Source organism: Caretta caretta, chromosome 1 (assembly GCF_965140235.1).
Source record: "Caretta caretta isolate rCarCar2 chromosome 1, rCarCar1.hap1, whole genome shotgun sequence".
NCBI lineage: Eukaryota > Metazoa > Chordata > Testudines > Cheloniidae > Caretta > Caretta caretta.
Genome location: NC_134206.1, coordinates 8,788,428 through 8,810,029, shown reverse-complemented (window position 1 = coordinate 8,810,029; position 21,602 = coordinate 8,788,428). Strand labels below are relative to the sequence as shown.

General features: G+C 57.3%; 2 protein-coding genes across 3 annotated transcripts; both read right to left on the bottom strand.

Moving 5' to 3' along the window:
• Positions 1-5,645: 5,645 nt before the first annotated feature.
• Positions 5,646-8,639, bottom strand: LOC125637288 (protein mono-ADP-ribosyltransferase TIPARP-like). Its single transcript, XM_048851587.2, has 5 exons — positions 8,322-8,639; positions 7,866-8,037; positions 7,434-7,627; positions 7,073-7,345; positions 5,646-6,165 (listed from the first exon to the last, which is right to left on the bottom strand). Exons 1-5 carry the CDS (start codon positions 8,612-8,614, stop codon positions 5,646-5,648), a joined length of 1,452 nt encoding a protein of 483 aa, XP_048707544.1. The 5' UTR covers positions 8,615-8,639.
• Positions 8,640-11,880: 3,241 nt separating this feature from the next.
• LOC125631539 (secreted frizzled-related protein 2) lies at positions 11,881-20,245 on the bottom strand. Of its 2 annotated transcripts, none has more exons than XM_048838405.2 (4): positions 19,025-20,245; positions 16,073-16,585; positions 13,908-13,985; positions 11,881-12,723 (listed from the first exon to the last, which is right to left on the bottom strand). In XM_048838405.2, exons 2-4 carry the CDS (start codon positions 16,563-16,565, stop codon positions 12,419-12,421), a joined length of 876 nt encoding a protein of 291 aa, XP_048694362.2. In that variant the 5' UTR covers positions 16,566-16,585; positions 19,025-20,245; the 3' UTR covers positions 11,881-12,418. The 2 variants fall into 2 exon arrangements, with proteins under 2 accessions (XP_048694362.2, XP_048694373.2); XM_048838416.2 differs by lacking the exon at positions 19,025-20,245 and adding an exon at positions 18,624-18,940.
• Positions 20,246-21,602: the final 1,357 nt, after the last annotated feature.

Sequence of the window (21,602 nt, the reverse complement as noted above, 5' to 3'; positions counted from 1 at the left end):
TTCGGCAGCAACGCAGAGCAGAGGGTGGGTGGGAGCCCCACAGACCTAGAGGGCAACGGGCGGGTGAGGGGGCCGGCGCACGGATCCGGCTGGGTGAGTGTAACCTGCCGGCCTGGGGTGTTACATAACCTCCTCGAGCGGCTGGCCCACAACAGCGGATAACAGCCTTCTACTGCTACTACCACCGATTTCATACCCTTCGCTTGCTGCTTGTGAGCTCACCGGGACGGGGATTGTCTCTTCCTAAAGCTTTGGAAAAGATTGTGAGATCTACCATAATACAGCTGAGGCATAACCTAGCTAACGGGGGCATGTGGGGATCTTTACGTCCCATTTCCCCGCCCCCCACTGCCTCCTGCGGCAGACGCAGAGCCCAGCTGCTTCGTCTGAGCAGAGCTGTCAACATGTGGAGACGTTTCACAAGGGGCAATCAGCCAGAATAAATTGGGGGGCAATTAGGTTCCCAGCCCAGGGAGAGTCTGGTTGGGACTGGTCTGGCACTTTACACATATTAACTACTTAATTGCCATACCCCTCTCAGGTAGGTGCAATCCCTGCCCCATGTTGCAGATGGGGAAACTGAGGCACAGGGCCATTACAGCCACAGTCTCCAAACTTGGGCAGCTGAAGTGAGGCACAAAAGCCCTGAGGTTTCTTAGGGGCTGGTCACCCTGCAGTTCCCACCAAAGCCGAGAGAATCTGGAGGCGCTCAGCCCCCCTCGGGATTTCAAAGCCTCTCTCTGGGCGCCTGTCTGAACACCCCAGGACAGTGGCTCACGTTGCATCGTCTCTGTTACGGCGGGGTCGGGAGCCACTGACGCCAGCGGTTACTGTTACCAGCCTCAGCGCCGGGCTCAGGCCCTGGCTCAGCCCTCTAGCCGGGCTGCCTCTGGCCCTAGCGAGCGGCCCCTCGGGGGGGCCGGGTCAGGCTGGCTGCTCAGCAGAGGAGCGGGCTCGCCGGCGGTAGGAAGCTCCCTGCAGCCCTACCGGCAGGAAGCTCACCGGTAGCTGTTTAAATGAACCCTGAAATTCTCCTTCACACGGATAAGAGTCAGGGGCCCCCCAAGCCTTCCCCCCCCCCCAGGTCCCGAGTCTGGCTTTGTATCAGGAAATCCAATTACCAGGCTCCTCAGGAGTTCCTCCTGGCCCCCCCAAGATGGTGCGTAGCTGCCCCGTGTGTGTGTGTGTGTGTGTACATGTGCCACGACAAGGGACAGAACACCACAACCAGGCGGTGTGTCGGTCACCCAGGGCCGTGCCCTCGGAGCTGTGGCCCAAGGCCGCCAAGCGGGAATCGGGGCAGTCCTTGGATCGCCGAGGCTGGAGAGAGGCGGGGTCCCCGAATCCCCAGGCTGACAAAGGGGGCGTGCGTGCCGAATATGCCAAGCTCCGCTCAGCGTCGCTGTCCCTCTGCCCCCTTCAGACACGTCCACGCCCTCCCCTCCCTTCCCCAAACACCCCCGTCTCACGCCCCTCTCCCGCCCCACTCACGCCAGGGCAGGCGGTGTACCCAGAGGAGACGCTGCCCCTTGGATTCCCCCTCGGCCAGCCTCGGGCTCCCCACCCCAGAGCTGTTCTGAGGGCCTTGCCCCAGTATCTGCTGCTGGGGCTGTCCCGTCTCCCCTGTTGCCTGCAGCTAGCGGAAGGTGAGCCGAGCGCCTACCTGGCTGTTCCTTGCCAGCCTGCAGCCAAGGGGTGGTCTGCTCCGCAGAGCCTTTCGGGCACGGCTGGCAGCGAGAGACCAGCCCTCCCCCAGCCTCGCTACCCACTCAATTATTGATCGTGTTACCCAAGACGCGGCAGGAGCCCAGCTCGGGTTACTGGCCCCGTCCCTTCGCCGGAGAGGGCCAGAGACAGCGACGCTGGGCTGAGCCCCCTGGCACTTTGCGGCGGACACCCCGGAAAGGGGTCCTCGTCTGACGGCTTCTCTAGGGGCACCGCAGCCCTTTCCGGGGATGGCCTGGGGAAAGGGCACCAGGCACATGGTGCGCCACTGCCCAGGGGGGTGGCAAAGAGCTGCGGGCACAGTGCAGGCAGCAGACGTTGCTGTCCAAGCTGCTGAATGCCGATGGTCCGTCCGGTTTCCACCGGCCACTTTCCACGCTGCAGGGGCAGATCCTACTCACGGTGCTTGGGCATTTCAAAGAACTGGGCTCATCGCCTGCCAGCCCCTCAGGGGGTCGGGTATCAGAATTAACGCCCTAGTGTAAAGCTGGGAACAGGGAGGTGAGGGGATATGCCCCAGGTCATGAAGCCAGGGTCTTATGTATCTGTCTTTGGGTTTTCTACAGCATCCATTGCCCTAGTATTTAAGTGCTTCCCAGGGAAATTACATCCGCCTGGCAAGGTTCCCAGCAGGTCTCCTGGAGGCTTCTGCTCCTTTCTCCTCCTGGGCCCAGCAGGAAATCCAGTGCAAGGAGGAGGCTTGTCATGCCCAGCAGCAGCCAGATGCTGGATCCACCTCATTGCCTTGGCAAACTTATTCCGCGGCCAAATCCCTCCCTGCCCTGACCCCGGCGAACGGTTTGGGCCTGATCCTCAGCTGGTGTCTCAGTGCAGCTCCACCAATGTCACATCGGTTAACACCATGTCAGAATCTGGCCCTGTACCACTCACTCCTACGCCCTGCGGGTGGTATTGTCCCGGAGGGCACAACCGCCGGGGCAGGGCACGACGCACAGCAGGAGATGAGTCCTGCCCTGTTGATGAGAGGGCTTGTGGCGGCTCCTAAGGAAAGTCAGGCCCCCGCCCGCCAGAGTCTCACAGACAAACCTCTGTGTCTTTGGTTTCCTGTCTGTCCTACAGGACTACTAACAATGTGTTGCACTGTTTCATCGATGGAGCTCAAAGCACTTTACAAAGATGCAGTCACAGGCGTAGCCCCATGTTACGAGTGGGGAAACTGAGGCACGGAGAACTGGTTTAACTTGCTCCCAAGGCCTCATTGCAAACAGGAATCTGAAGGATTTGTGGTATTTCCAGAGCACACCTCCCCTCTGCAAGCCAGGTGTTTATGGCAGGTCCCCTGTCACCTAGTCCCTTTTATCTTACCCTTTCACCCTGTTTCCCACAGTGAGATTTCCTATAGTCCAAGAGAGGCACTGTCTCTTTGGGCCCCCAGCTGTAACCACAGAGCCGATCCCCCTGAATCCCTGTCTACACCCCCCCATTCCCCGCCCCCCATCTCGGACAGGCACTGCCTGTTTGGGGCCTCAGCTGTAACCACAGAGCCGATCTTCCAGCAACCTTTTAGGGAAGCTCCTTAATACAAAGCACAGCTGCCAAGTTTTGCACAGCGGCATGTGTGACATTTCTCAACAGTGAGCAAGTCCCAATTCCTCCCCCCACCCCGTCCCTGTGGGAGTAGGGTCTCCGGATGTTTCACTCCATAGTCTTTATGAAAATATGCTTCCTATATGAATATGACGTCACTGAGATATACTCTATGCCAGATGGCTCACATGAAAGAGCGTTGGAAAGGTTCTGGTTTACTGACTGTGATTATCCATTGTGTTCGCCTGTATCGTTTCTGTATCTGAAGTTAGGAATATTGACCATGTATCTGTGTTTCAACTAAGCTGCTTTGGGTGACGCCCACTGGTAACACTTCAGGTACAACCATGGGAAAGCCAGACAGGGCGGATGGCCCATCAGCGAGGACAATGGGCTGTGAAAATCCTTGCCCTTCCTGTGGACACTCCATACTGCCCCGACTCATGGACGCTGGGATACTACAGAGTCGGGTGGTCTTGTCACCTGATACTAAACATTACCTGGGACTTCTTGTAACTTTCCGCTGGAAGGGAGGGGTTCAAGTTTGGGAAACAAAGGATTCCCACGTAAATATTTAAACTGGGGAGGAAGGCAAACGGGACTCCTCCTCGCCATGGCCTGTCTGCCCAAGAAGAAAGACTGCAAAAGCCCCCTGAAGGGAAGGCGGGGGGAGTCCAGACTGAGACAGGGGTCTGAAAAGGAATATAACTAGAACTCTGAACCACAGAAATTTTGCAACCTGCCTAAAAATAACATTTAGGGTGAGAATTTATATTTTGTAACTTGTTTCTTCAGTATATCTAGTTTAGTTTTCGTAATTTGCTTTATTTGGTCAGGAATCTGATTTGTTCTGTCTGTTATCTCTTATATTCACTTAAAATTCACCTTTTGTAGTTAATAAACTTATTGCTTATTTATCATATAACCCAGTTTAAGTAATTTCTAACTGGCGGGGAGGGGGCAAGAAGTTGTGCCTATCTCCCTCCACATTGAGGGAGGGGGTGAATTTCATACAGCCTTTGGGTTTGGACCCTTTAAAGGGAGTGGGCAGTGTTGGCAAGCCCCTAAGGCTGCATCTTTCCAGAGTGGCTCTCTGGCTCTCTGTGCAGCTGGGCGTGGCCCTACCTGTGTGCTTGGCTGGAAGAGGCTTGTGAGCCGAGCCCAGCAAGGCCAGGTAAAGGAGACCCAGGCTGGCAGAATAGGCTGACTCAGTGGTACCCCAGCACATCAGGTGACACCCCAAAGGGCCGAAACCCATCACACCCGGTATCAGCAGCTTTCTTTTATATAGGCCACTATGCCCCGCCCCCCCCAAAAAAGTGTCCCCATTTTTCACACTTGCTTTCTGGTCCCCTTACGTGGGAGCAGTCCATGTCTGAGCCCCACACTGGGCCACCCCAGCTCCCGCTGCTAGGGGTGAGGGGAGGTTAGAGAGTGTCACACATGGGGATGCATAAAACTCCCTCCCCCCATGAAAAATGAACTGGGGCCCCCAGTGCAGCCTCTTCCCCCCCAAATATGGGCAATTATTGCCCTGTTGGCCACTCTGCATGCCCCCCAGCTTTCCCGCTTCAGCCCCCTGCCCAACCCTTACACCCTCCTGGAGGAAAACCAAACCTGGCAGACCTGCTACCACTACACACGCCGGCTCACGCATGCGCTCTCTGTCACGCCCACGCCCCTGCTCGTTGGTGTGGACTCAGGCTCTTTCCACAAAGCGGGGGACACTTTTTTATCGTTTCAAATGCTTATTTTTCCAACAAGACCCCTCGGCCCCCCAGCCGCTCGGGGTGTCATTCTCAGCCCTTTAAACCGTGACGTCCCACAAGCAAATGCAGCCCCCAGAGTCACAGACGAGAGGGTTTGTGTTAACAGAAACATAACTTTCACCCACTCTTTAATCCCTAGACAATACCACTACTGCCAGTAGGCAAGGAGACGGGGGTATTCCGCGGGGAGGTTTGGAGGGGATGGGTGAGAACAAAATTAATTTCACGCACCAGCGTGGCCTATTCCCAGCATTAGTGAGATTGGGGTGGGGGGATTTCCAGGTGGGGTTTCCACTTTCTGAAACCTTTGCGAGACCAGGAGGAGAGGGACAGTGGTATGGGGCTCAGCGGTGCCTCCTTCAGGGCAGCGCAGCAAATGGTGTTTGCCCAGGAGTCATGAGCAGCCTTTGGTGGATGGTCTCGGGGCAGGCAGGCAGTAAGAGTGGGGTGGAGGGAATAGGGTCATGGGTACGGATCACATTCCGGTAGGATGACGGGGTGGGTGAAGCCTCCGGGAACTGGATTGCTTGTTCGTATCACGGATGCTGGACGGGCTCCGCGTTCTCTCATTACCGTGCTGTGCGAACCCGACAGAGAGTGCGGTTAGAGCGTGGAAAAGCTGGGCTGCGTGAGCCTGCCCGCTGGGAAGCTGTTCCCTGCCAACAGACCCGCTCCTCCGACGCCGTCCAGCGTCACGGGGTCACCGAGCAGTTTGTAGCAGATCACGAAGTAGGGGTAGCACTGGGAGTTGTCGAAGATCACGTAGAGGGCGGGCTCTTGGCCATCATCGCTGCAGGAGTCGTAGCACTGTCCGCCAGGCTCCCTCGCCGGGGGCTGGGTGTACCCGGGTCTCCCCAACGCCCACTTGCCCACCAGGACCTTGGCCAGGAACATGTGGCGGTGGCCGGCGTGGTTGGCCAGAGCGAAGTTGTGGGAGCAGTGGGCATAGGAAGAGAAGTAGCTGCCGTGGCCGTAATGGGCACCGTGCTTTCCGGAGAGACGGGGGTTAAAGTTCTCCCTGCAGATGGACGCCACGTTGTCGGCTGAGGTCCCGTGGAAGAGGTGCCTCTCCAGGAGCCTCTTCTCCTGGGCCGAGAGTCCGCTGGACATGCGCTCCTTCCGGCTGAGGTGAGTGCAAAGGAGAAACAAGGGGGTTTAGAGTCACTGCTCCCCAGCCCTGGTGCACCCCCAGTATCTGCTCCCCTGGCCACTGACCACCTCGGCGGGGGATCCAGACACGAGCCCAATTCCCTCTACGATGCGTACATTCTCTCTTCCTGCTGCTCTGCGTCTTCCTCACTAAACAGCTCGGCATCTCCTCCCCGGTCAGGTCCTGCACCTCCAGCCTCAGGGACTCAGTCCCTCGGTTGACTCCCCTCAGCTCTCCTCTTCTCTCTGCTCAGGATTCTCCCAGCTCTCTCTCCTCTCCTGGTCCATACCACCCAGCTTCCTTTCCTTCCAGCTTCCTCTCCTTCCTCTCCTTCCTCTCCTTCCTGGTCCATCCCACCCATTCCCCTTCACCTCCAAACTCTCATCCCGCCCTCAGTCCCTCCAGTCTGCCCCTGAGACTGGTCCCAGGTGGATCCTTCAGGCCCGGGAGAGGGGCCCCTCCTCATCCTCCTTGATGCATCTCTCCCTCCCCTGGGGTCTCTCTCCCCTGGGCATCCCATGATGCTATGCTGTCCCGGCTCCCAGCCCCTCGGCCTTCATACCCCTCCTCACAGCATTCCTCTTTCCTGAAGCCCTCTGAAGTCTTTCTATCGAGCCGGATATGGTTCGAAAGGACACCCTCCAGATCAGCCGCAAGACAACAGGGTTGGAGTCGTTGAGGAAAATCCTGAAGCCAGATGATTGTATCCCTGGGATGGGTCTCCTGAACCTTAGACACACCTCCCTTCAGCCCACCCAGAGAAGATAACCCATCTAGTCCTGCCCACAGCACTGGCATCAACGGCTTAATGGCGGGGTTAAAGCTGGTGGCCTGGTCTGACCCCTGCCTCATCTCTCGAAGCATCCGTTCCTCTTCCTACCTGCTGTATTTTTTCCAGAGTGCATCGTTCCGGATCCTGTAAATCCTCAGCACCAGCACCATGTCCTCTGGGACAGACGCGTGGAAGAGCTCACAGATCTCGCGGTACACCGCTTCCGATGCGGCCACCTCTGCATGGAGGAAGGCCTGGCCACGGGGTGTCTGGGGAACCCAGGTGGCTGGGTACGGGCCACAGTACCCATCTGTGGGTCTCTCCCCGGGGATGGTGGACGTGGAAGGATGGAAGAGTCCCCGGGAGCCCCAAGGGATTGTCCTAAGGAGATAAGGAGATGGGAGACGCTGGCCAGTCAGAACATAGCTCGGATCCCTCCAGCCATGGAACCGCCCAAGGAGTCACTTACCGCAGATACCGTGCCATGCAGCTCAGGGAGCGGTAGGCCGGTCGGCGCTGGATCTGGATGGGCTGGACAGATCCCTGGCCTTCAGTGCTCTGCTGAGGGGGCCTTGGATCCATGGTGTAGAGTTGGCCCTGGAACCGAAAGGTGGGTTCCTGGGAGCCCCTCTCAAAGGCTGCAAGGAGGTCGTGGGGAACAGGCTGAGCAGAGAGAGGAAGGGGAGTTGAGCCCTTAGCATGGCTGAAAGAGGAAGACCCTTACACGCATTGCTGCTCACAAGAGGACCCAGTCCTGCCCTGGAGGGACCGTCCCGTCCTGGGAAATCAGTCTCCGTCTTCATCCAACCCTGGGTCGGCCATCCCATCTCCCTGGGATGCGCCAGCCCTACCTTGGAGAGCTCCCCTCCTACCCCCTTGGGGTCCACCCCCCTCCCTTCACCTCCTCGTAAGGCTGCCAGGTGTCTCTGTGCTTCCAGTACACCTGCCACCTGGTGTGGAAGCGGGGATTCTGCTTCCAGTCCGAGGTGCTGGCCAGCCGCCTCACTCTGTTAACCACGTCCGAATAGCCCAGCTCCATGGTGTCCAGGTCCAGGATCCCAAACGATCGGTTCCTAAGAGGGGAAAATAATCTCACCCGTCGGCCCTAGGGGGCCCTTTTCTGGGAGAGGTCGGGACCGGGACCCCAAAACAGCTCCAGTGGGGGAAATCTGAGGCACTCCCCGTACGCGGCTCCTTCTGCTTTTCCCTAGAGCCTCTGGCCGGGCGTGGCTGAGACGGGAGATGGTGGGGAACCTGCCTAGCCAGCACTCCCGCCCTGGCCGGGATGGGAGCAGCTGGGAGATGCAGTGCGGGCCCCCGTGGGGAGAGACGGGGCGGGAGTGTTCCCAGGCCGTACCTGTCCAAGAACCGCACAAAGCCGTTTTTAGCGTCGCCGTAGAGCTTCTCCAAGTGACGCTGAGACGAGTCGCTCAGACTCTGCCACGCTGCCCTTCCACTCCCCCTGATCTGCCAGTGGAAGGGGTAGCGGGTGTGATGGAGAGGGCAGCTCTCCCTCCGGGGACAGTGCCCGAGCAGGAAGCCGTCACAGATCCGGATGCCATCTTCCTGGTGGACGTGGAAGGGGACGCCGTCCTCGCTGACCCATCGCTCCACAGCGGGCGGGGAGCTGCACCAGCGTTTGGCAGGCATAGGGGATGGACTCTGGGGGGCTGCATCCCCCCTGGATGACGTAGGGCAGCCAGGGCTCACAGTGTTGGAAGAACTCTGATCCTGGGTAGTTTGCGGAGAGGGAGAGATGGAGACACTTTAAGGAGATGCGAAGCTGCTCTGGGACTCGGGTGTTGGGGCTCAGCCCCCCTTATCCACTGCACCCTCCCCATGTGTCTTCAGCCCTCCTCCACGAATACAGACCTGCACTGCACACCCCCACGTCAGAACCAGCTCTCCTGGGCTCCAACCCGTCCCCCCAGCCTTGCCCTGGAGGGACCCGTTCTCCTGGGCACCGAGAGGGGAATTCCCTCCATTTCTGTCGCTCACGAGGACTATTTACCTGATGGGGCTGGCGGTGGGTTGCGCTGGTCCCCTCAGTGACGGGCTCCTGCTCAGGATCCGCTGGGAAGATTTTCCTTTGGGGGCTTACCCCCAATTGGCTGAGGATCCCTATGGAGATCCTCTGGCCCATAGCCCCCCACGCCCGCCGTCTGTTTCTCTTTGAACGGGAGGGTTCTTAGAACATCGGGGTGTCCCATGACTCCGATTGGTGGGTTTATCCTGCAACACGAGGCCGCAGCCGGCAGAGCCCCCCAAGTCACCCCACAAGCGCCCCAGGGGGCCAGGAACTACCAGGGCTGCTTCTTGCCATCGGAGTCAAATGCCTTTACTTTACATCTCTTTCGGCGTAAACTATTCGTTTCAGAAACAACGTGGCAAATGTTGCCGCCCCCCGTAGCCGCCGGCGCTCAGGCGTGAGTGTGACGTGGGCCCTAGAAATGCCACGGATTGTTCTGACCCGTGTTTGCAATGGGACGTCGGGCAAGTCGGCCCAGCTCCCTGTGCTCGGTTCCCCCATCTGTGCAACAGGGCCACTCATGCAAACCTGGCTTTGTAAAGGGCCTGGAGCGCCAGAGATGACCCAGTGCAAGTGTCACCCCTTTTGGAACTGAGCACTTAGCCACATCTGGGGTAGCGGGGGCGGGAGGAGAAATCGAGGATAGCATCAGAAATACCTTGTTTATTTACAAAGATTATCCAGAAAGTTCCGTTTCCCTGGGAATCGAACAGCAGGAGATGACGGTTCCTTTGCTCGCTGTTCCATGCCTGCCCTTCCCGCCTGCACTCTGTGCCCAAAAAGCTCTCTCTCTCTCTCTGCTTTCTCTCAGGGCCGCGTTACTGGCACTTCTGGCTGCTTGGCTTTTTTACTGCTTGCAACTCACTGTCCTGCTTTTCACTCGCCCACAGCCACACCCTCCCTGCCCAAACAATGCCCAACCAACCCCTGCCCCCCGTCGTTTCAATCCCTGAACCCTGAGTGGCCTTGCATGTCTCTTTGTTTTGGCCAGAGATATAGGCCTGCTTAATTGTTTCAGCCACTGGTTACAACAAGCTTCTTTACATTGAGCCTGACTGTAAAGCCGCAGTCACACTCGACCTGTAACAAGACTTGTAACTCGTTCCATCACTCTCCTGTTATTACCCCTACCTGACAGCTGGAAAACCGGAGACACCAGAAATTGCCTGGCTCGGTGTGTTTTGCAAAACCGTGTCTCTTGTTGTATCTGAGAACGGTGTGAGATTCCATACGTGTTTCCTGCTAGCGAGGTTTGTTAGGCTGCAGACTAGGGGAATGATTTGTGAAAAAATTAAGACACCTAACTTATTTCAAACTGGCTGCGCTGGCCAGAGCAGCGGAGAATACCTCCCAGGAGGGGGCAGGCCTGCGCTGGAAGAGATGGACTAGGCCAGGGTGGGCAAACTTTTTGGCCCGAGGGCCACATTGGGGAACAGAAATTGTCTGGCTGGCCATGAATGCTCACAAAATTGGGGTTGGGGGTGCGGGAGGGGGTGAGGGCTCTGGTTGAGGGTGTGGGGCTCTGGGATGGGGCTGGGGATGAGGGGTTTGGGGTGTAGGAGGGTGCTCTGGGCTGGGATCGAGCGGTTTGGAGGGCAGGACGGGGATCAGGGCTGGGGCAGGGGTGCGGGAAGGGGTGCAGGTTCCGGCTGCGGGCTCTGGGGTGAGGCTGGGGATGAGAGGTTTGGGGTGCAGGAGGGTGCTCCGGGCTGAGATCAAGGAGTTTGGAGAGCAGGAGGGGGATCAGGGCTGGGGCAGGGGAGTGGGGAGAGGCTCAGGGGTGCAGGCTCCGAGTGGCGCTTACCTCAAGCGGCTCCCGGAAGCAGTAGCATGTCCCTTCTCCGGCTTCTCCGCGGAAGCACAGCCAGGTGGCTCTGCACGCTGCCCCATCCGCAGGCACCGCCCCTGCAGCTTCCATTGGAGCACGCAGGAGCCAGAGCAGGGCCATGCTGCGGCTTCCAGGAGCTGCATGGTGCAGCCCCGACCCTACACTCTGGCTGGAGCAGGGCTGAGCTGTGTGGTCTGGCCCCCAACCCAGCGCCCCGGCCGGAGCGGGGCCGAGCCTCATGGTGCAGCCCCCGACCCTGCTCTGCAGCGGGAGCTTGTGGGCTGCCTTAAAATGGCTCTGTCCTGCGGGCCGTAGTTTGCCCACCCTTGGGCTAGGCGGTGATTCGAGTCTTTTCCACTTCCACTGTTTGCTCAGCAGTTCACTGGAGAGTCCTTTGCTGGGCTCACGTTGCCAAAGATCAACAAGCAGGCTGATTATCGAGCAGAATATTTTTATTAAAGCGAATTCCGAAGCTGAGCCCAAACTGGCAACAGATTTGCCATCAACGCATGCAGGTACTCGAACAGGCAGTTACGAGCGTGGCACGCCCAGCCACAGTGCGTGCCGGAAACTAACTGGACGTGCCATTGGCCAGTTGGCACCGAGGTTATCTACACACGTTGGAACGCTTGGAGGTACAAAAACCTGGCCTCAGATTTGCAGGAGGGGCGAGAGTCCGGGCAGGAGATGGAGGCGGAGCATTTGCAGAGTCTCCTGGGAGCTTGTTTGAGGCACCCATTCCCCCACGTGACTGCTGCTGTTTTCATTCCCGGGCTGGCACCCCGCCCCCCTTTCTCCTATTTCCCTCCACGAGCTCTCCCTTCTCTGACCCAGGGATGAAGTGAGGTGGTAGTTTATTGGGATCTCACCTCTTTCCTGGCCACCAGCATGTTCTCCCTATACCAGGGGTGGCCAACCTGGGGCTCCAGAAGTGAATATGCGGCTCCTTGTCTAGGCACCGACGCTCCAATGGGCCGGGGGGGGGGAGCTCACTGCTCACCCCCGGGCTCTGCCCCAGGCCCTGCCCCCACTCCACCCCTTCCCGCCCCCTCCCCTGAGCCTGCTGTGCCCTCGCTCCTCCACCTCCCTCCCAGAGCCTCCTGCACGCCACAAAACAGCTGATCGGGAGGTGCAGGGAGGGAGGGGGAGGCACTGATCAGCGGGGCTGCCGGTGGGTGGGAGGTGCTGGGAGCAGATGGGGAAGCTGACGGGGGGCTGCTGACATATTACTGAGGCTCTTTGGCAATGTACATTGGTAAATTCTGGCTCCTTCTCAGGCTCAGGCTGGCCACCCCTGACCTACAGCTAACCACATGGGCTTGAGGTAGGGGGGCTGGCTTGTCTGTGCCTCTGGTCTCCTTAGTCTGCACACACCCTCCAGAGGATGCTTGACTCAGCTGCTTCCTGGTTGAGTTTCTGGATCCCCTCTGAACGCCGTATGGGTCTGTCAATGACTGGGGGGGCGGGGGGCGGGGCCTGTTTTCACGGTAAGAGCCTAGCTAAATCTAACACGTTTTCCGGCTGGAGTGGGAAGTGGGAAGAAGTCACAGCACGCGCGGGAGGGCTACGTTCTCAGCGCAAAGCGCGCCCCTCCCCTTTAGCACTGGATCTTCCTCACAGCCCGGGTGAATTTCTTCAGCTCCCTCTCCCCTCGCTGCCACCTCCTTACCCAGGAGATGACCAAGCGGCCAGCCACCTTGTGGCCCATGGCCAGGACCACAGTGCCCTGGCCACGGAGTTCTTCGCAGGTGCAGGTCTCGCCGTGCGTCAGCCACAGGACCGGCTTCTTCAGCTCTTCTTCCGACCAGCCTCCCTGCTTGTAGAGGGTCCGGCTCTTGAGCTCCGGGGTCACTTTCAAGTCTCCGTCCGCGCTGGACAGCGCTTTGATGCTCATTTTCAAGGCTGCGGGAGAGAGGGAGTCAGTGGGCATTGAACAAAACGCAGGGAAACAAAGGGGGTACTCAGCCAAATGGAAGCTGCTCAAAGGAATGACAAAAACTCATCTGTGGAACCTGCTGCTGCAGGAAAGTACAGCGGCAGCCAGCGCAGTGAGAATTTCTGAAGGATTAGACGTTACTGAGAGGAGCGTCTGACTCTGCAGTGACATGAGCTTAGGATATAACTGTAAGGGCAACTGTTGCTGGTCCATTTAATGAAGCAGGGCTCAGCTGTCCTGTTCTAGTCCATATGTGCCCAGCTGGACTAATGAAGAGGGCAGGGTGGCACTTGGGGGCTATACGAGGCCTCATCGAGAGCTGCTAGAGACAGAAGGTGGGTCCTGGGAGAGGGTGGAGGAAGGACAGCAGCAGAGGGAGATGCCCGCTGGCTCTAAGCCAGAGAGCTGGAACCAAGGACCAGAGAAGGCTGGAGACAGGGGAGCGGCAGAGGGGATTACCCGCTGGGGTCTCCTTGCTGGGCAGCTGGGTGCCAGAGGAACCCTGGGAGGCTCCCAGCAGAGAAGCTGTGGGGGTTCCCGCTGGGAAGAGAGGGGCTGTGCTCCAGAAGGAAGGGCTGGGGTGGCTGTCCCAGCAGAGGAGCACTGTTAAAGAGTCCAGTGGAAGACAGCAGGATGGAGAAGGAAGCTGGGTTTTAAAGCCCACCTGCCCGGGGGGTGACATGGATGATGCTGGCTGTGGACTTAGGCACTGCCTTTTGCTAATAACCCATGATGGACCATCGGGCAGGCTTGTACTGAAGTTACTGGGATCCAAGAGGGAAACTGAGGCGAGGGGCCACTTGCAGAGCTGCCCTGAGGCCATGGGGCGGTGCCCAGGAGGAGGCCACTCGTTTACAGCGACCCTCCCGCATGCCTCTGGGCGTAACGTGACCACGGGCAGGGATCAGGAAGGAGCTTTTCCCCACCTCTGGTAGAAACGCAGAATCAGGTGCACGGGGGGGATGACGATGACCCATCTGGCCCTGGTTAAGGCTGGGGACCAGCTGCTGCTCGAGGCAGACACTGGTCTGTTCCAGGAGGTGACAAGTCATTTTTTGCCCCGCGCCCCCAGCAGTCCCCTCTCCTCTCGGCTGACGAGTCTGATTTTCCAGCTGACAGCTGCTGGGGAGCCCTGACGCTTTCAACTCACCAAAATCTTGGCTGCAGAAGTTTTCCAGGAACTCCTTTTCGCTGTGCCCTCGGCTGATACAGGCTGCGCACACTGTGTCTGGCAGGGAAAGAAACAGCTGCATTGAGAACTGCGAGCAAGGAACCCTCTGTGACGGCACAACCCCGCTCAGGGCTGAAGAACGTTTCTTTGGTTTTACAGAGAGCAGAAATCACGCATCTGCCTCTCCTGGAAGACTCTGTGGATGACTGGAGAGCTGGTCTCTGTGCAATTCAACCTGACTGACTGAGGTGCGAAGGGATTTTAACTCAGATTTTGTAAAGCTTTTTTTTTTAATTTTGGTTTTTGCAAACCACCAGGGCTGGATTGACCTTTCGGGGGCCCTGTCAGCCCGGACCGTGGCCACGCCCCATGCTCTGCCCCAAGGCCCCGCCCCTGCTCGGCCTCTTCCCCTGAGGCCCCGCCCGCTGCTCGCACGGGGAAGAGGGGGCAGAGCGGAGCAGGCAGGGGTTGGGGCGGAGGGGGAAGAGAGGAGCGTGGGGGGGGGAGGCAGGGAAGGGGCGGAGAGGAGAGATGGGGGCGGAGCCTCAGGAAGAAGAGGCTGAGCATGGGTGGGGCCTCAGGGCGGAGCACAGGCGGAGCGGTGGGCGTGGCCACAGTCCGGGCACTGATGCCATTGTAAACCCGCTTCTGCTAACACCTAATTGTAGGGTGACCAGATAGCAACTGTGAAAAAACGGAACAAGGGGTGGGGGGTAATAGGCGCCTATATAAGAAAAAGTCCCAAAAAACGGGATTGTCCCTTTAAAAACAGGACATCTGGTCACCCTACCTAAGTGTCTCACCTGCCTGAAAACACTTGCAGGAAACCTCTGTTTGTTAAGGATCCAGCACCTCGGGGCTCTCAGACACAGCTTGAGAAAGCTCACAAGCCACATTCCTGAGCCCTTCGGTAAGTTTTCCAGCAAAACCAGAATTGACGTTCCTGATATTTTAAGGTAAAACACAAAGAGAGAAATCAATCGTTTTTAAAAGCCACCTTTCAGGCCTCCTTCATACATCCCAGAGAAACAAAAACTGGCATCAATAAACCAAGCTTTTCCTTTTCTTGGTCACCCGTCACTGAATTAAGCCTGGAAACACTGGAGTTCAGAGTTGGGAGGAAAGCTACGAGAACGAGTCATGCTCTGAAAAACACCCCTCCCAGCGTAGACTGTTCAGCTTCTCAGTGAGAGGCTTGATATGCGCGACAGCTGTGAGTATCAGTCGCAGATCCATTGGTGACATCTCTCAGCAAGGTCTGGGGGATTTCAAATAAGGCTTGCCAGGCCAGGTGGCCTTTTCATCCTCAGCAGGCCGCTCACTTAGGAGAAGGAAAACTCCGATTTCAAACCAGAGGGTCAGGTGTGGCCAGATGACCTGTAGTTTTGGAGGAAGGCTATAAGAGTCGCCAGCCCCGAACAAGGAAATGTGAGGGGAAGAGGAATGAGAAGGTAGACGGGTGAGTTGATCGTGGTCTGTAAGTACCTACATGCGGAGAAGACTGCCCATGCGAGAGGACTCTTTAATCTAGGAAAGCTACAACAGAGCCAATGGCTGGACGCTGAAGACAGTAACGGTCAAACTGGAAAGTAGACGCAGATTTTTAACCGTGAGGGTCATTAACTCTTGGAACCGCTTTCCAAGGGACGGGGTCCATTCTTGGAGCTGTCACATTGAGCCTACAAGTTAAGCTCTCATTCAACTGCAAGGTATTTGGTTCTACAGAGGAACCACTGGAGGAAAGTCCACAGCCTGCGTTAGGCAGGAGCTGAGACTGGATCCCGGGTAACCTTAAAATCTATAATCTACTCTGGCGACGAGAACTATATAAATATCTAGACCGAGAGACCAGGGCATGTCTTACAGACGCTGTATATTGCCAGGCCACTGCACTCTGTCTGGCCCCTGGCATTTGGAGATCGACTTAATCAAATACTTGAACTTTTGGGGGGGCCGTGGAGGGGAAGTTACACGATACACAAGCATGCAAACAGCTGCAGGCTGCACAGTTAAACAAGAACAGGCATCCAGCGACCCTGAACCGGAGCCAGAGCTTGATTATGATGACCTGATGTTGAACCTCTGGTTCCTTTGCCAGGACCTCCGGGCTCAACACCAAGTGCCACCTGGCTGCTTGGCCTCACCTTCCTTCGCGAGCTGGAGTCTGTCGTCTGGGCCGGCCGGCGGGATGCACAGTTCGTTCCCCCGAGGGAACCTGCTGCAGTTGAACATCGCTGGCCAGGGGAAGCCAAAGGCAGCCATGACAGGGGTGCAGCCGTCTCTCACCGCCTCGCAGAGGGACCTGCAAGGGTAGATGGGATCCTCCAGGTCGCTGATGCACACGGGGGCGAAGAGGGAGCACAGGAATTTCTTGGTGTCCCCATGGCACTGCTTGGTGAGCAGCGGTACCCAGGAGGCGGCTTGCTGCAGAGCTTCCTTCATGCTCTCGTGGCCCAGCAGGTTGGGCAGCCGCATCTCGTTGTACCCGACCCCGTGGCAGAGGGTCATGCTGCTGGGGATGGGCTTGCAGCTGCTCCGCTGGGAGCTGAGCCGGGCCAGCTGGTAGGTGAAAGGAGCAGCCAGGGAAGGGGAGCGCCACGCCCACGCCAAGAGGACGAGGAGCAGCAGGACATCCATCGGGAGCCGGGACGGGGACTCTGCAGGAGCAAGAGGAGGCCTCGTCACTGAGGACAATTGCAGTTCGCTGGAGCTGCTAAATCTGGGAGGGAAGTGAGATGGGACCGTCCTTCCTAGAGCCCCAGCCCCAGCTTGGGTCACTAGTGGCCCAAAGTGACAACCGTCGTGCGAAATGGGTCGGGAGGCCTCAGTCCAGCCTGGTGCCCATCCCCACAACCAGCTCCCTCCAGCCCCCCCACTGCTGGCAATCACAGCTGAGCAGGCAAGGCTAGAATAGTGACTCCGCCCCCTTCCTCCCCAGAGGTCAGAGGTGAGGTACGTACAGCGCCTAGCGCAGGGGGGTCCTGGCCTGGGGCTGGGATTCCAGGTATGACTGCAATACATATAGTAACAATAATAGGCAGGACAAACCTAGGGGAAGCTTGTCCTAGATATTAAGGGTGAAATCCTGGCCCCACTGAAGTCTACGGGGGTTTTGCTGTTGACTTCAGTGAAGCCAGGATTTCACCCCTGCTGCTGTCATGGGTGGGGAGTATGTCAATCATACGCCACCTCCGGTAACTCATGGCATTATGGAAGCTCCCACGGCCTCCTGCACTAGCGTGGAGGTGCTGGCGGGGCAGGTCAGTGGGAAAGCAGTTTGTTTCATCAACACTTTTAACTTTGCTCCCCACTGAAATGCAGTCACCTCTGGGGTGGAACACGCCAGCCGTTTATCAGCAGAGACTGGCACTACACAGACGTTCAGGAAAGGAAGGGAAGAGTAGCCCTGTATCCACATGAACCTGCCAGGAGCACCCGGAGACTAAATTCAATCACCCAAATTGCAATTGGGTCAGGACCCCTGGGCTTAACAGCCCTGAGTCTTGCAAAAAATGTTCTGGGACTTTTAACCACCATCAGTGGTCGCCAGGAGCTCAGTTTTACTGCCCATCCCATGCTGCCAGTATCACAGCTCCTCCTAGCCCCCCTCCACACCCTGCTTGAGCCCTGACTCCGAGGGTCATCTCCTGACCCACCAGACCGACTGGTTGCCGCAGGTTGGTGGTTCTCGCTGCTGCTTGTGAAGCAAATCTCCCCTCACAGAGGCCTTGTCTGTGCTAGGAAAAGGAACACACGTCCTCAGCCAAGGGCAGCCGCTCTGGTGCTCCCCGGGGCGCAAGTGAGCCCCAGCTGCACCAGGGCTGGGACAGAGGCACTTGCCTCCTAGGCGAGGCCGAAGGGAACCGGTTCCCCAGCCAACCTGGGCTCTCTGGGCTGTGCAGCAACATGCTCTGACAAGGACCTCGCTCCCTCTCCCTGCTCCTCACCGCCCCATTCACCGCCCTCCCTCCCGCCCGCCCACAGAACGGCCCCTCTCTTTGTTCAGCTCCTTTCAACCAGGAACGATGCAGGCGTGAAAGAGGGAGAGCATCAACGAGGACGTGGACTCCCAGTGTCTGATCCTAGCTCTGCCACCGACTCCCTGTGAGACCGTGGGCATGGCCCTGCCCCTCAGTTTCCCCCTCTATAACAAGGGGGAAATTATACTGGCACAGGGAGAAACAACCCCCTCACACACACCCCTCCCTGTAGGGTGACCAGACAGGAAGTGTGAAAAATTGGGACAGGGGGTGGGGGGTAATAGGTGCCTATATAAGAAAAAGAACCAAAAATCGGGACTGTCCCTATAAAATCGGGACATCTGGTCACCCTACCTCTCTGGGGAGCTGCGAGCATTAACTAGCTCATGTTTGTAAAGAGCGCTGGGATCCTTGGGTAAAGTGGCTGGAAAAGGGCCACTTACTATTGTTCTGAGCAGGACAAAAATCCCGCCTCCCAGCTTTTCGCTTCTCCTAGCCCTATTCTATTCTCAGCTTCCACAGTTGATTCCCCAGGGGGATTGTTTCCCTGTGGAGAGCAATGCACCTTGTCTGGCTTCTTGATCTCCCCTCTCCCCTCCTTCCCAGCATCAACCTCCCGGCCTGGACCCCTTGGCCCTGTTCCCTTCTGGAGGTTTCACGCATGCAGCAAAAAGAAACTAACCCAAGGCAAAGCCGTTTCCAGCCCTCACGGTACCTTCTCTGCTGGGATCCAGGCAAGACAATCTGGAAGCGGATCGGCACCGTTAGCCTCTTGCTTTAGATCCTTCCCCTCCTGGACTTGCAGGGCTGTAAGTTCTAAGTGCCTCCTGCAGGAATTCTGACCCTCTTATAAGAACCACAAACCCTTACCTGGGAGCTCCAGCTGGCTTTGTGAGCCTGAAACCAGGATGTTTATCCTCGGAAAATTATAGGTTTCGAGAACAGGAGCGTAGACCACAGGGATGTGTTTGGTCATGACCACACAAGTGCATGTATTTAACTGCAGGAAATCCAAGGCCTAGGAAGGGGCTGTAAAATCCTGCCATGTAATTATACCTCTTTTCTCTAGCACAATAAAATCAGAGCTTCGGGCGCTGCTTTCTCCAAGCCACCCACCTGCCTCGTCGCTCCAGCCGCCCTGGCGAAGAGCCACCGAGATGAGACGTTCTTTGGTCCCGATGTGAAAACCAAACCCTTATCTTCTCAAGCACCAGCGAGGGTGGGGGTGGGGGGAGGTTACTGCCATCCAGAGCTGCAAAGAGAGGCCAGAAAACAACCAAACACCCAACAGCAGCAAAGAAATGGACCAAGATGAATTGTTTGTCGGGGGGGGGTGGTGGTGTGGATTTTTATAGACTGGTTTGTAAGCAAGTAGCCACAAGGAAGTTCAAAACCAACTGTTGGTGGTGACCCCCGAGGCTGCCGAGGTATCTATGATAATATATTTTGCATTTCTACTGCAGTGATCTCCAAGCACTTTAAAAATAAAAAGGGAGTCGGAATCACCCCTGGGAAGGGGTCACACCACTGAGGTCAGTGGCTCTCCACCAGGGGATGAATTTGGCCCATTAAGGGACACAGGCAAGGAAGAGAGGATGGGCTTGTCATGAAGTCACTGGATTGAGAGGAAGTCTGGGCTCCGTTCCTGGCTCTGCCAGAGGTCTCCCTGGGTGACCTTGAGCTAGTCACTTTGTCGCGCCGTGCCTCGGTTTCCCCATCTGCCAAATGGGGCTACTCCTCTTCCTCACAGGGACGTTGAGCAGGTAAATCTATACACAGTGGGGAGGAGCTCAGAATGTCAGCCAATGGGGATCTTTTTTGCAGATTTGCTGGAATGTGATTCATTTATGGGCTCGGAATTAGGCAACAGAATTCAGTCATTTCTAATATTTCACTGATTTCTAGAAGCAATAGAGTAGACACTCTACAGTTCTACAACTACAGTGATAAACTTTACAGAGATCCTCTGGAGTAACAACTCCAGGAACTTTACTGTTGTCACCGGGCTGGAACTATCTGAAACTCAGATCCTACTGCTCCAACAGCCTGGTCCCCTCCCACTTGATCTAAAGGAGAATCTCCGTCACTTGCTTGCGGTATACATGCAGTATACAAGTCGAGCAGTTCTGATGCTATTCCATAGAGGGCAGTGTTGATGCATACACCCTAGGCCAGGGGTGGGCAAACTTTTTGGCCCGAGGGCCACATCTGGGTATGGAAATTGTATGGTGGGCCATGAATGCTCATGAAATTGGGGGTTGGGATGAGGGCTCCGGGGTGGGCTTGGGGTGCAGGAGGGTGCTCCGGGCTGGGACTGAGGGGTTCGGAGGACAGGAGGGGGATCAGGGCTGGAGTAGGGGGTTGGGGCTGGGGGGGAGGCTCCAGGTGGCACTTACCTCAAGCAGCTCCCAGAAGCAGTGGCATGTCCCCCTCCGGCTCCTACGTGGAGGTGCGGCCAGGCAGCTCTGCACACTGCCCTGTCTGCAGGCACCACCCCAGCAGCTCCCATTGGCTGCGGTTCCCGGCCAATGGGAGCTGCAGGGCGGCATTTGGGGCAGGGGCAGCATGCGGAGCCCCCTGGTTGCCCCTATGCATAGGAGCTGGAGGGGGGACATGCTGCTGCTTCCAGGAGCCGTGTGGAGTTGGGCAAGCCCCCGACCCTGCTCCCTGCCTGGAGCTCCGGAGCGGGGTAAGCCCCTGACCCTGCTCCCCAGCAGGAGCTCGAGGGCCGGATTAAAATGTCTGGAGGGCTGGATGCGGCCCCCGGGTCATAGTTTGCCCACCCCTGCCCTAGGCAGTTCATTACAAGAGTAATGTCCCCAGTGAGCAGAAAGGGCCCTTAAAAGAGCCCAGCAATGCTAGGTCGACCAAGAGACTCCAATGAGTAAAGCTCCATTTGTTTCTCCCTGTGCCTGCAACAAAAAGCCTCATTCTCTTCCTTCCGGCCACTAACTCCCCTTCTCCCCCTGCCTCAGCAGCTTCTCATTTAATCCTGATAGTAGTTTAAACGGCAAAAGAAAAGGAACTCATCGGAATGGAATTGCTTGGGCTCAAAGGACTACAAGACCAGCGGGAGGTTTGGAAAACCAGCTGTGGAGGGAGACTAAAGGAGATTAATCTAATTGGTTTATCGATGGGAAGGCTATGAGGTCATTTAATCCTGCTCCGGAAGTACCCCCGTGGGAAGGAGCTGTCTGATGCCAGAGGGCTCCTTACTTTGCCTGATAAAGGTGTATCAGATCCACTGAAGTCAGCCGGAGGCAGACTGGAAATCAGGAGCGTGTTTTGAATGGGGAGGGTAATTAACCACGGGAGCAGATTGCCACGGGATGTGGGCAGCTCTCCATCACTTGGGACTTTAGTCAGGGCTGCCTGGCTCTTTCTTCAAGGGCCGCTCTCGTTCAGCTACAGGTTACTGGGAGGAAGGCAGGCGTCACCGGCTGACACTGTCTGGTCTGGGCTGTGCAGAGGGTCAGGCTAGATCTGGCCGTAGCACGTAGGCGCCAACAAATCCCTCAGCTTGTGTGCAGCTGCCTCCTTTCCCATCTCCCTGACAGGTGTGCCACCTGGTTAGATTGTTTAAGCTCTTCAGGGCAGGGAACCATGTCTCCAGTGCACGAACCCCATAGCACCAGGAGATCTGCCTGCGCCTGCTCTCCGCCCACTAGGACCAGCAGAATGCACACAGGGCTCC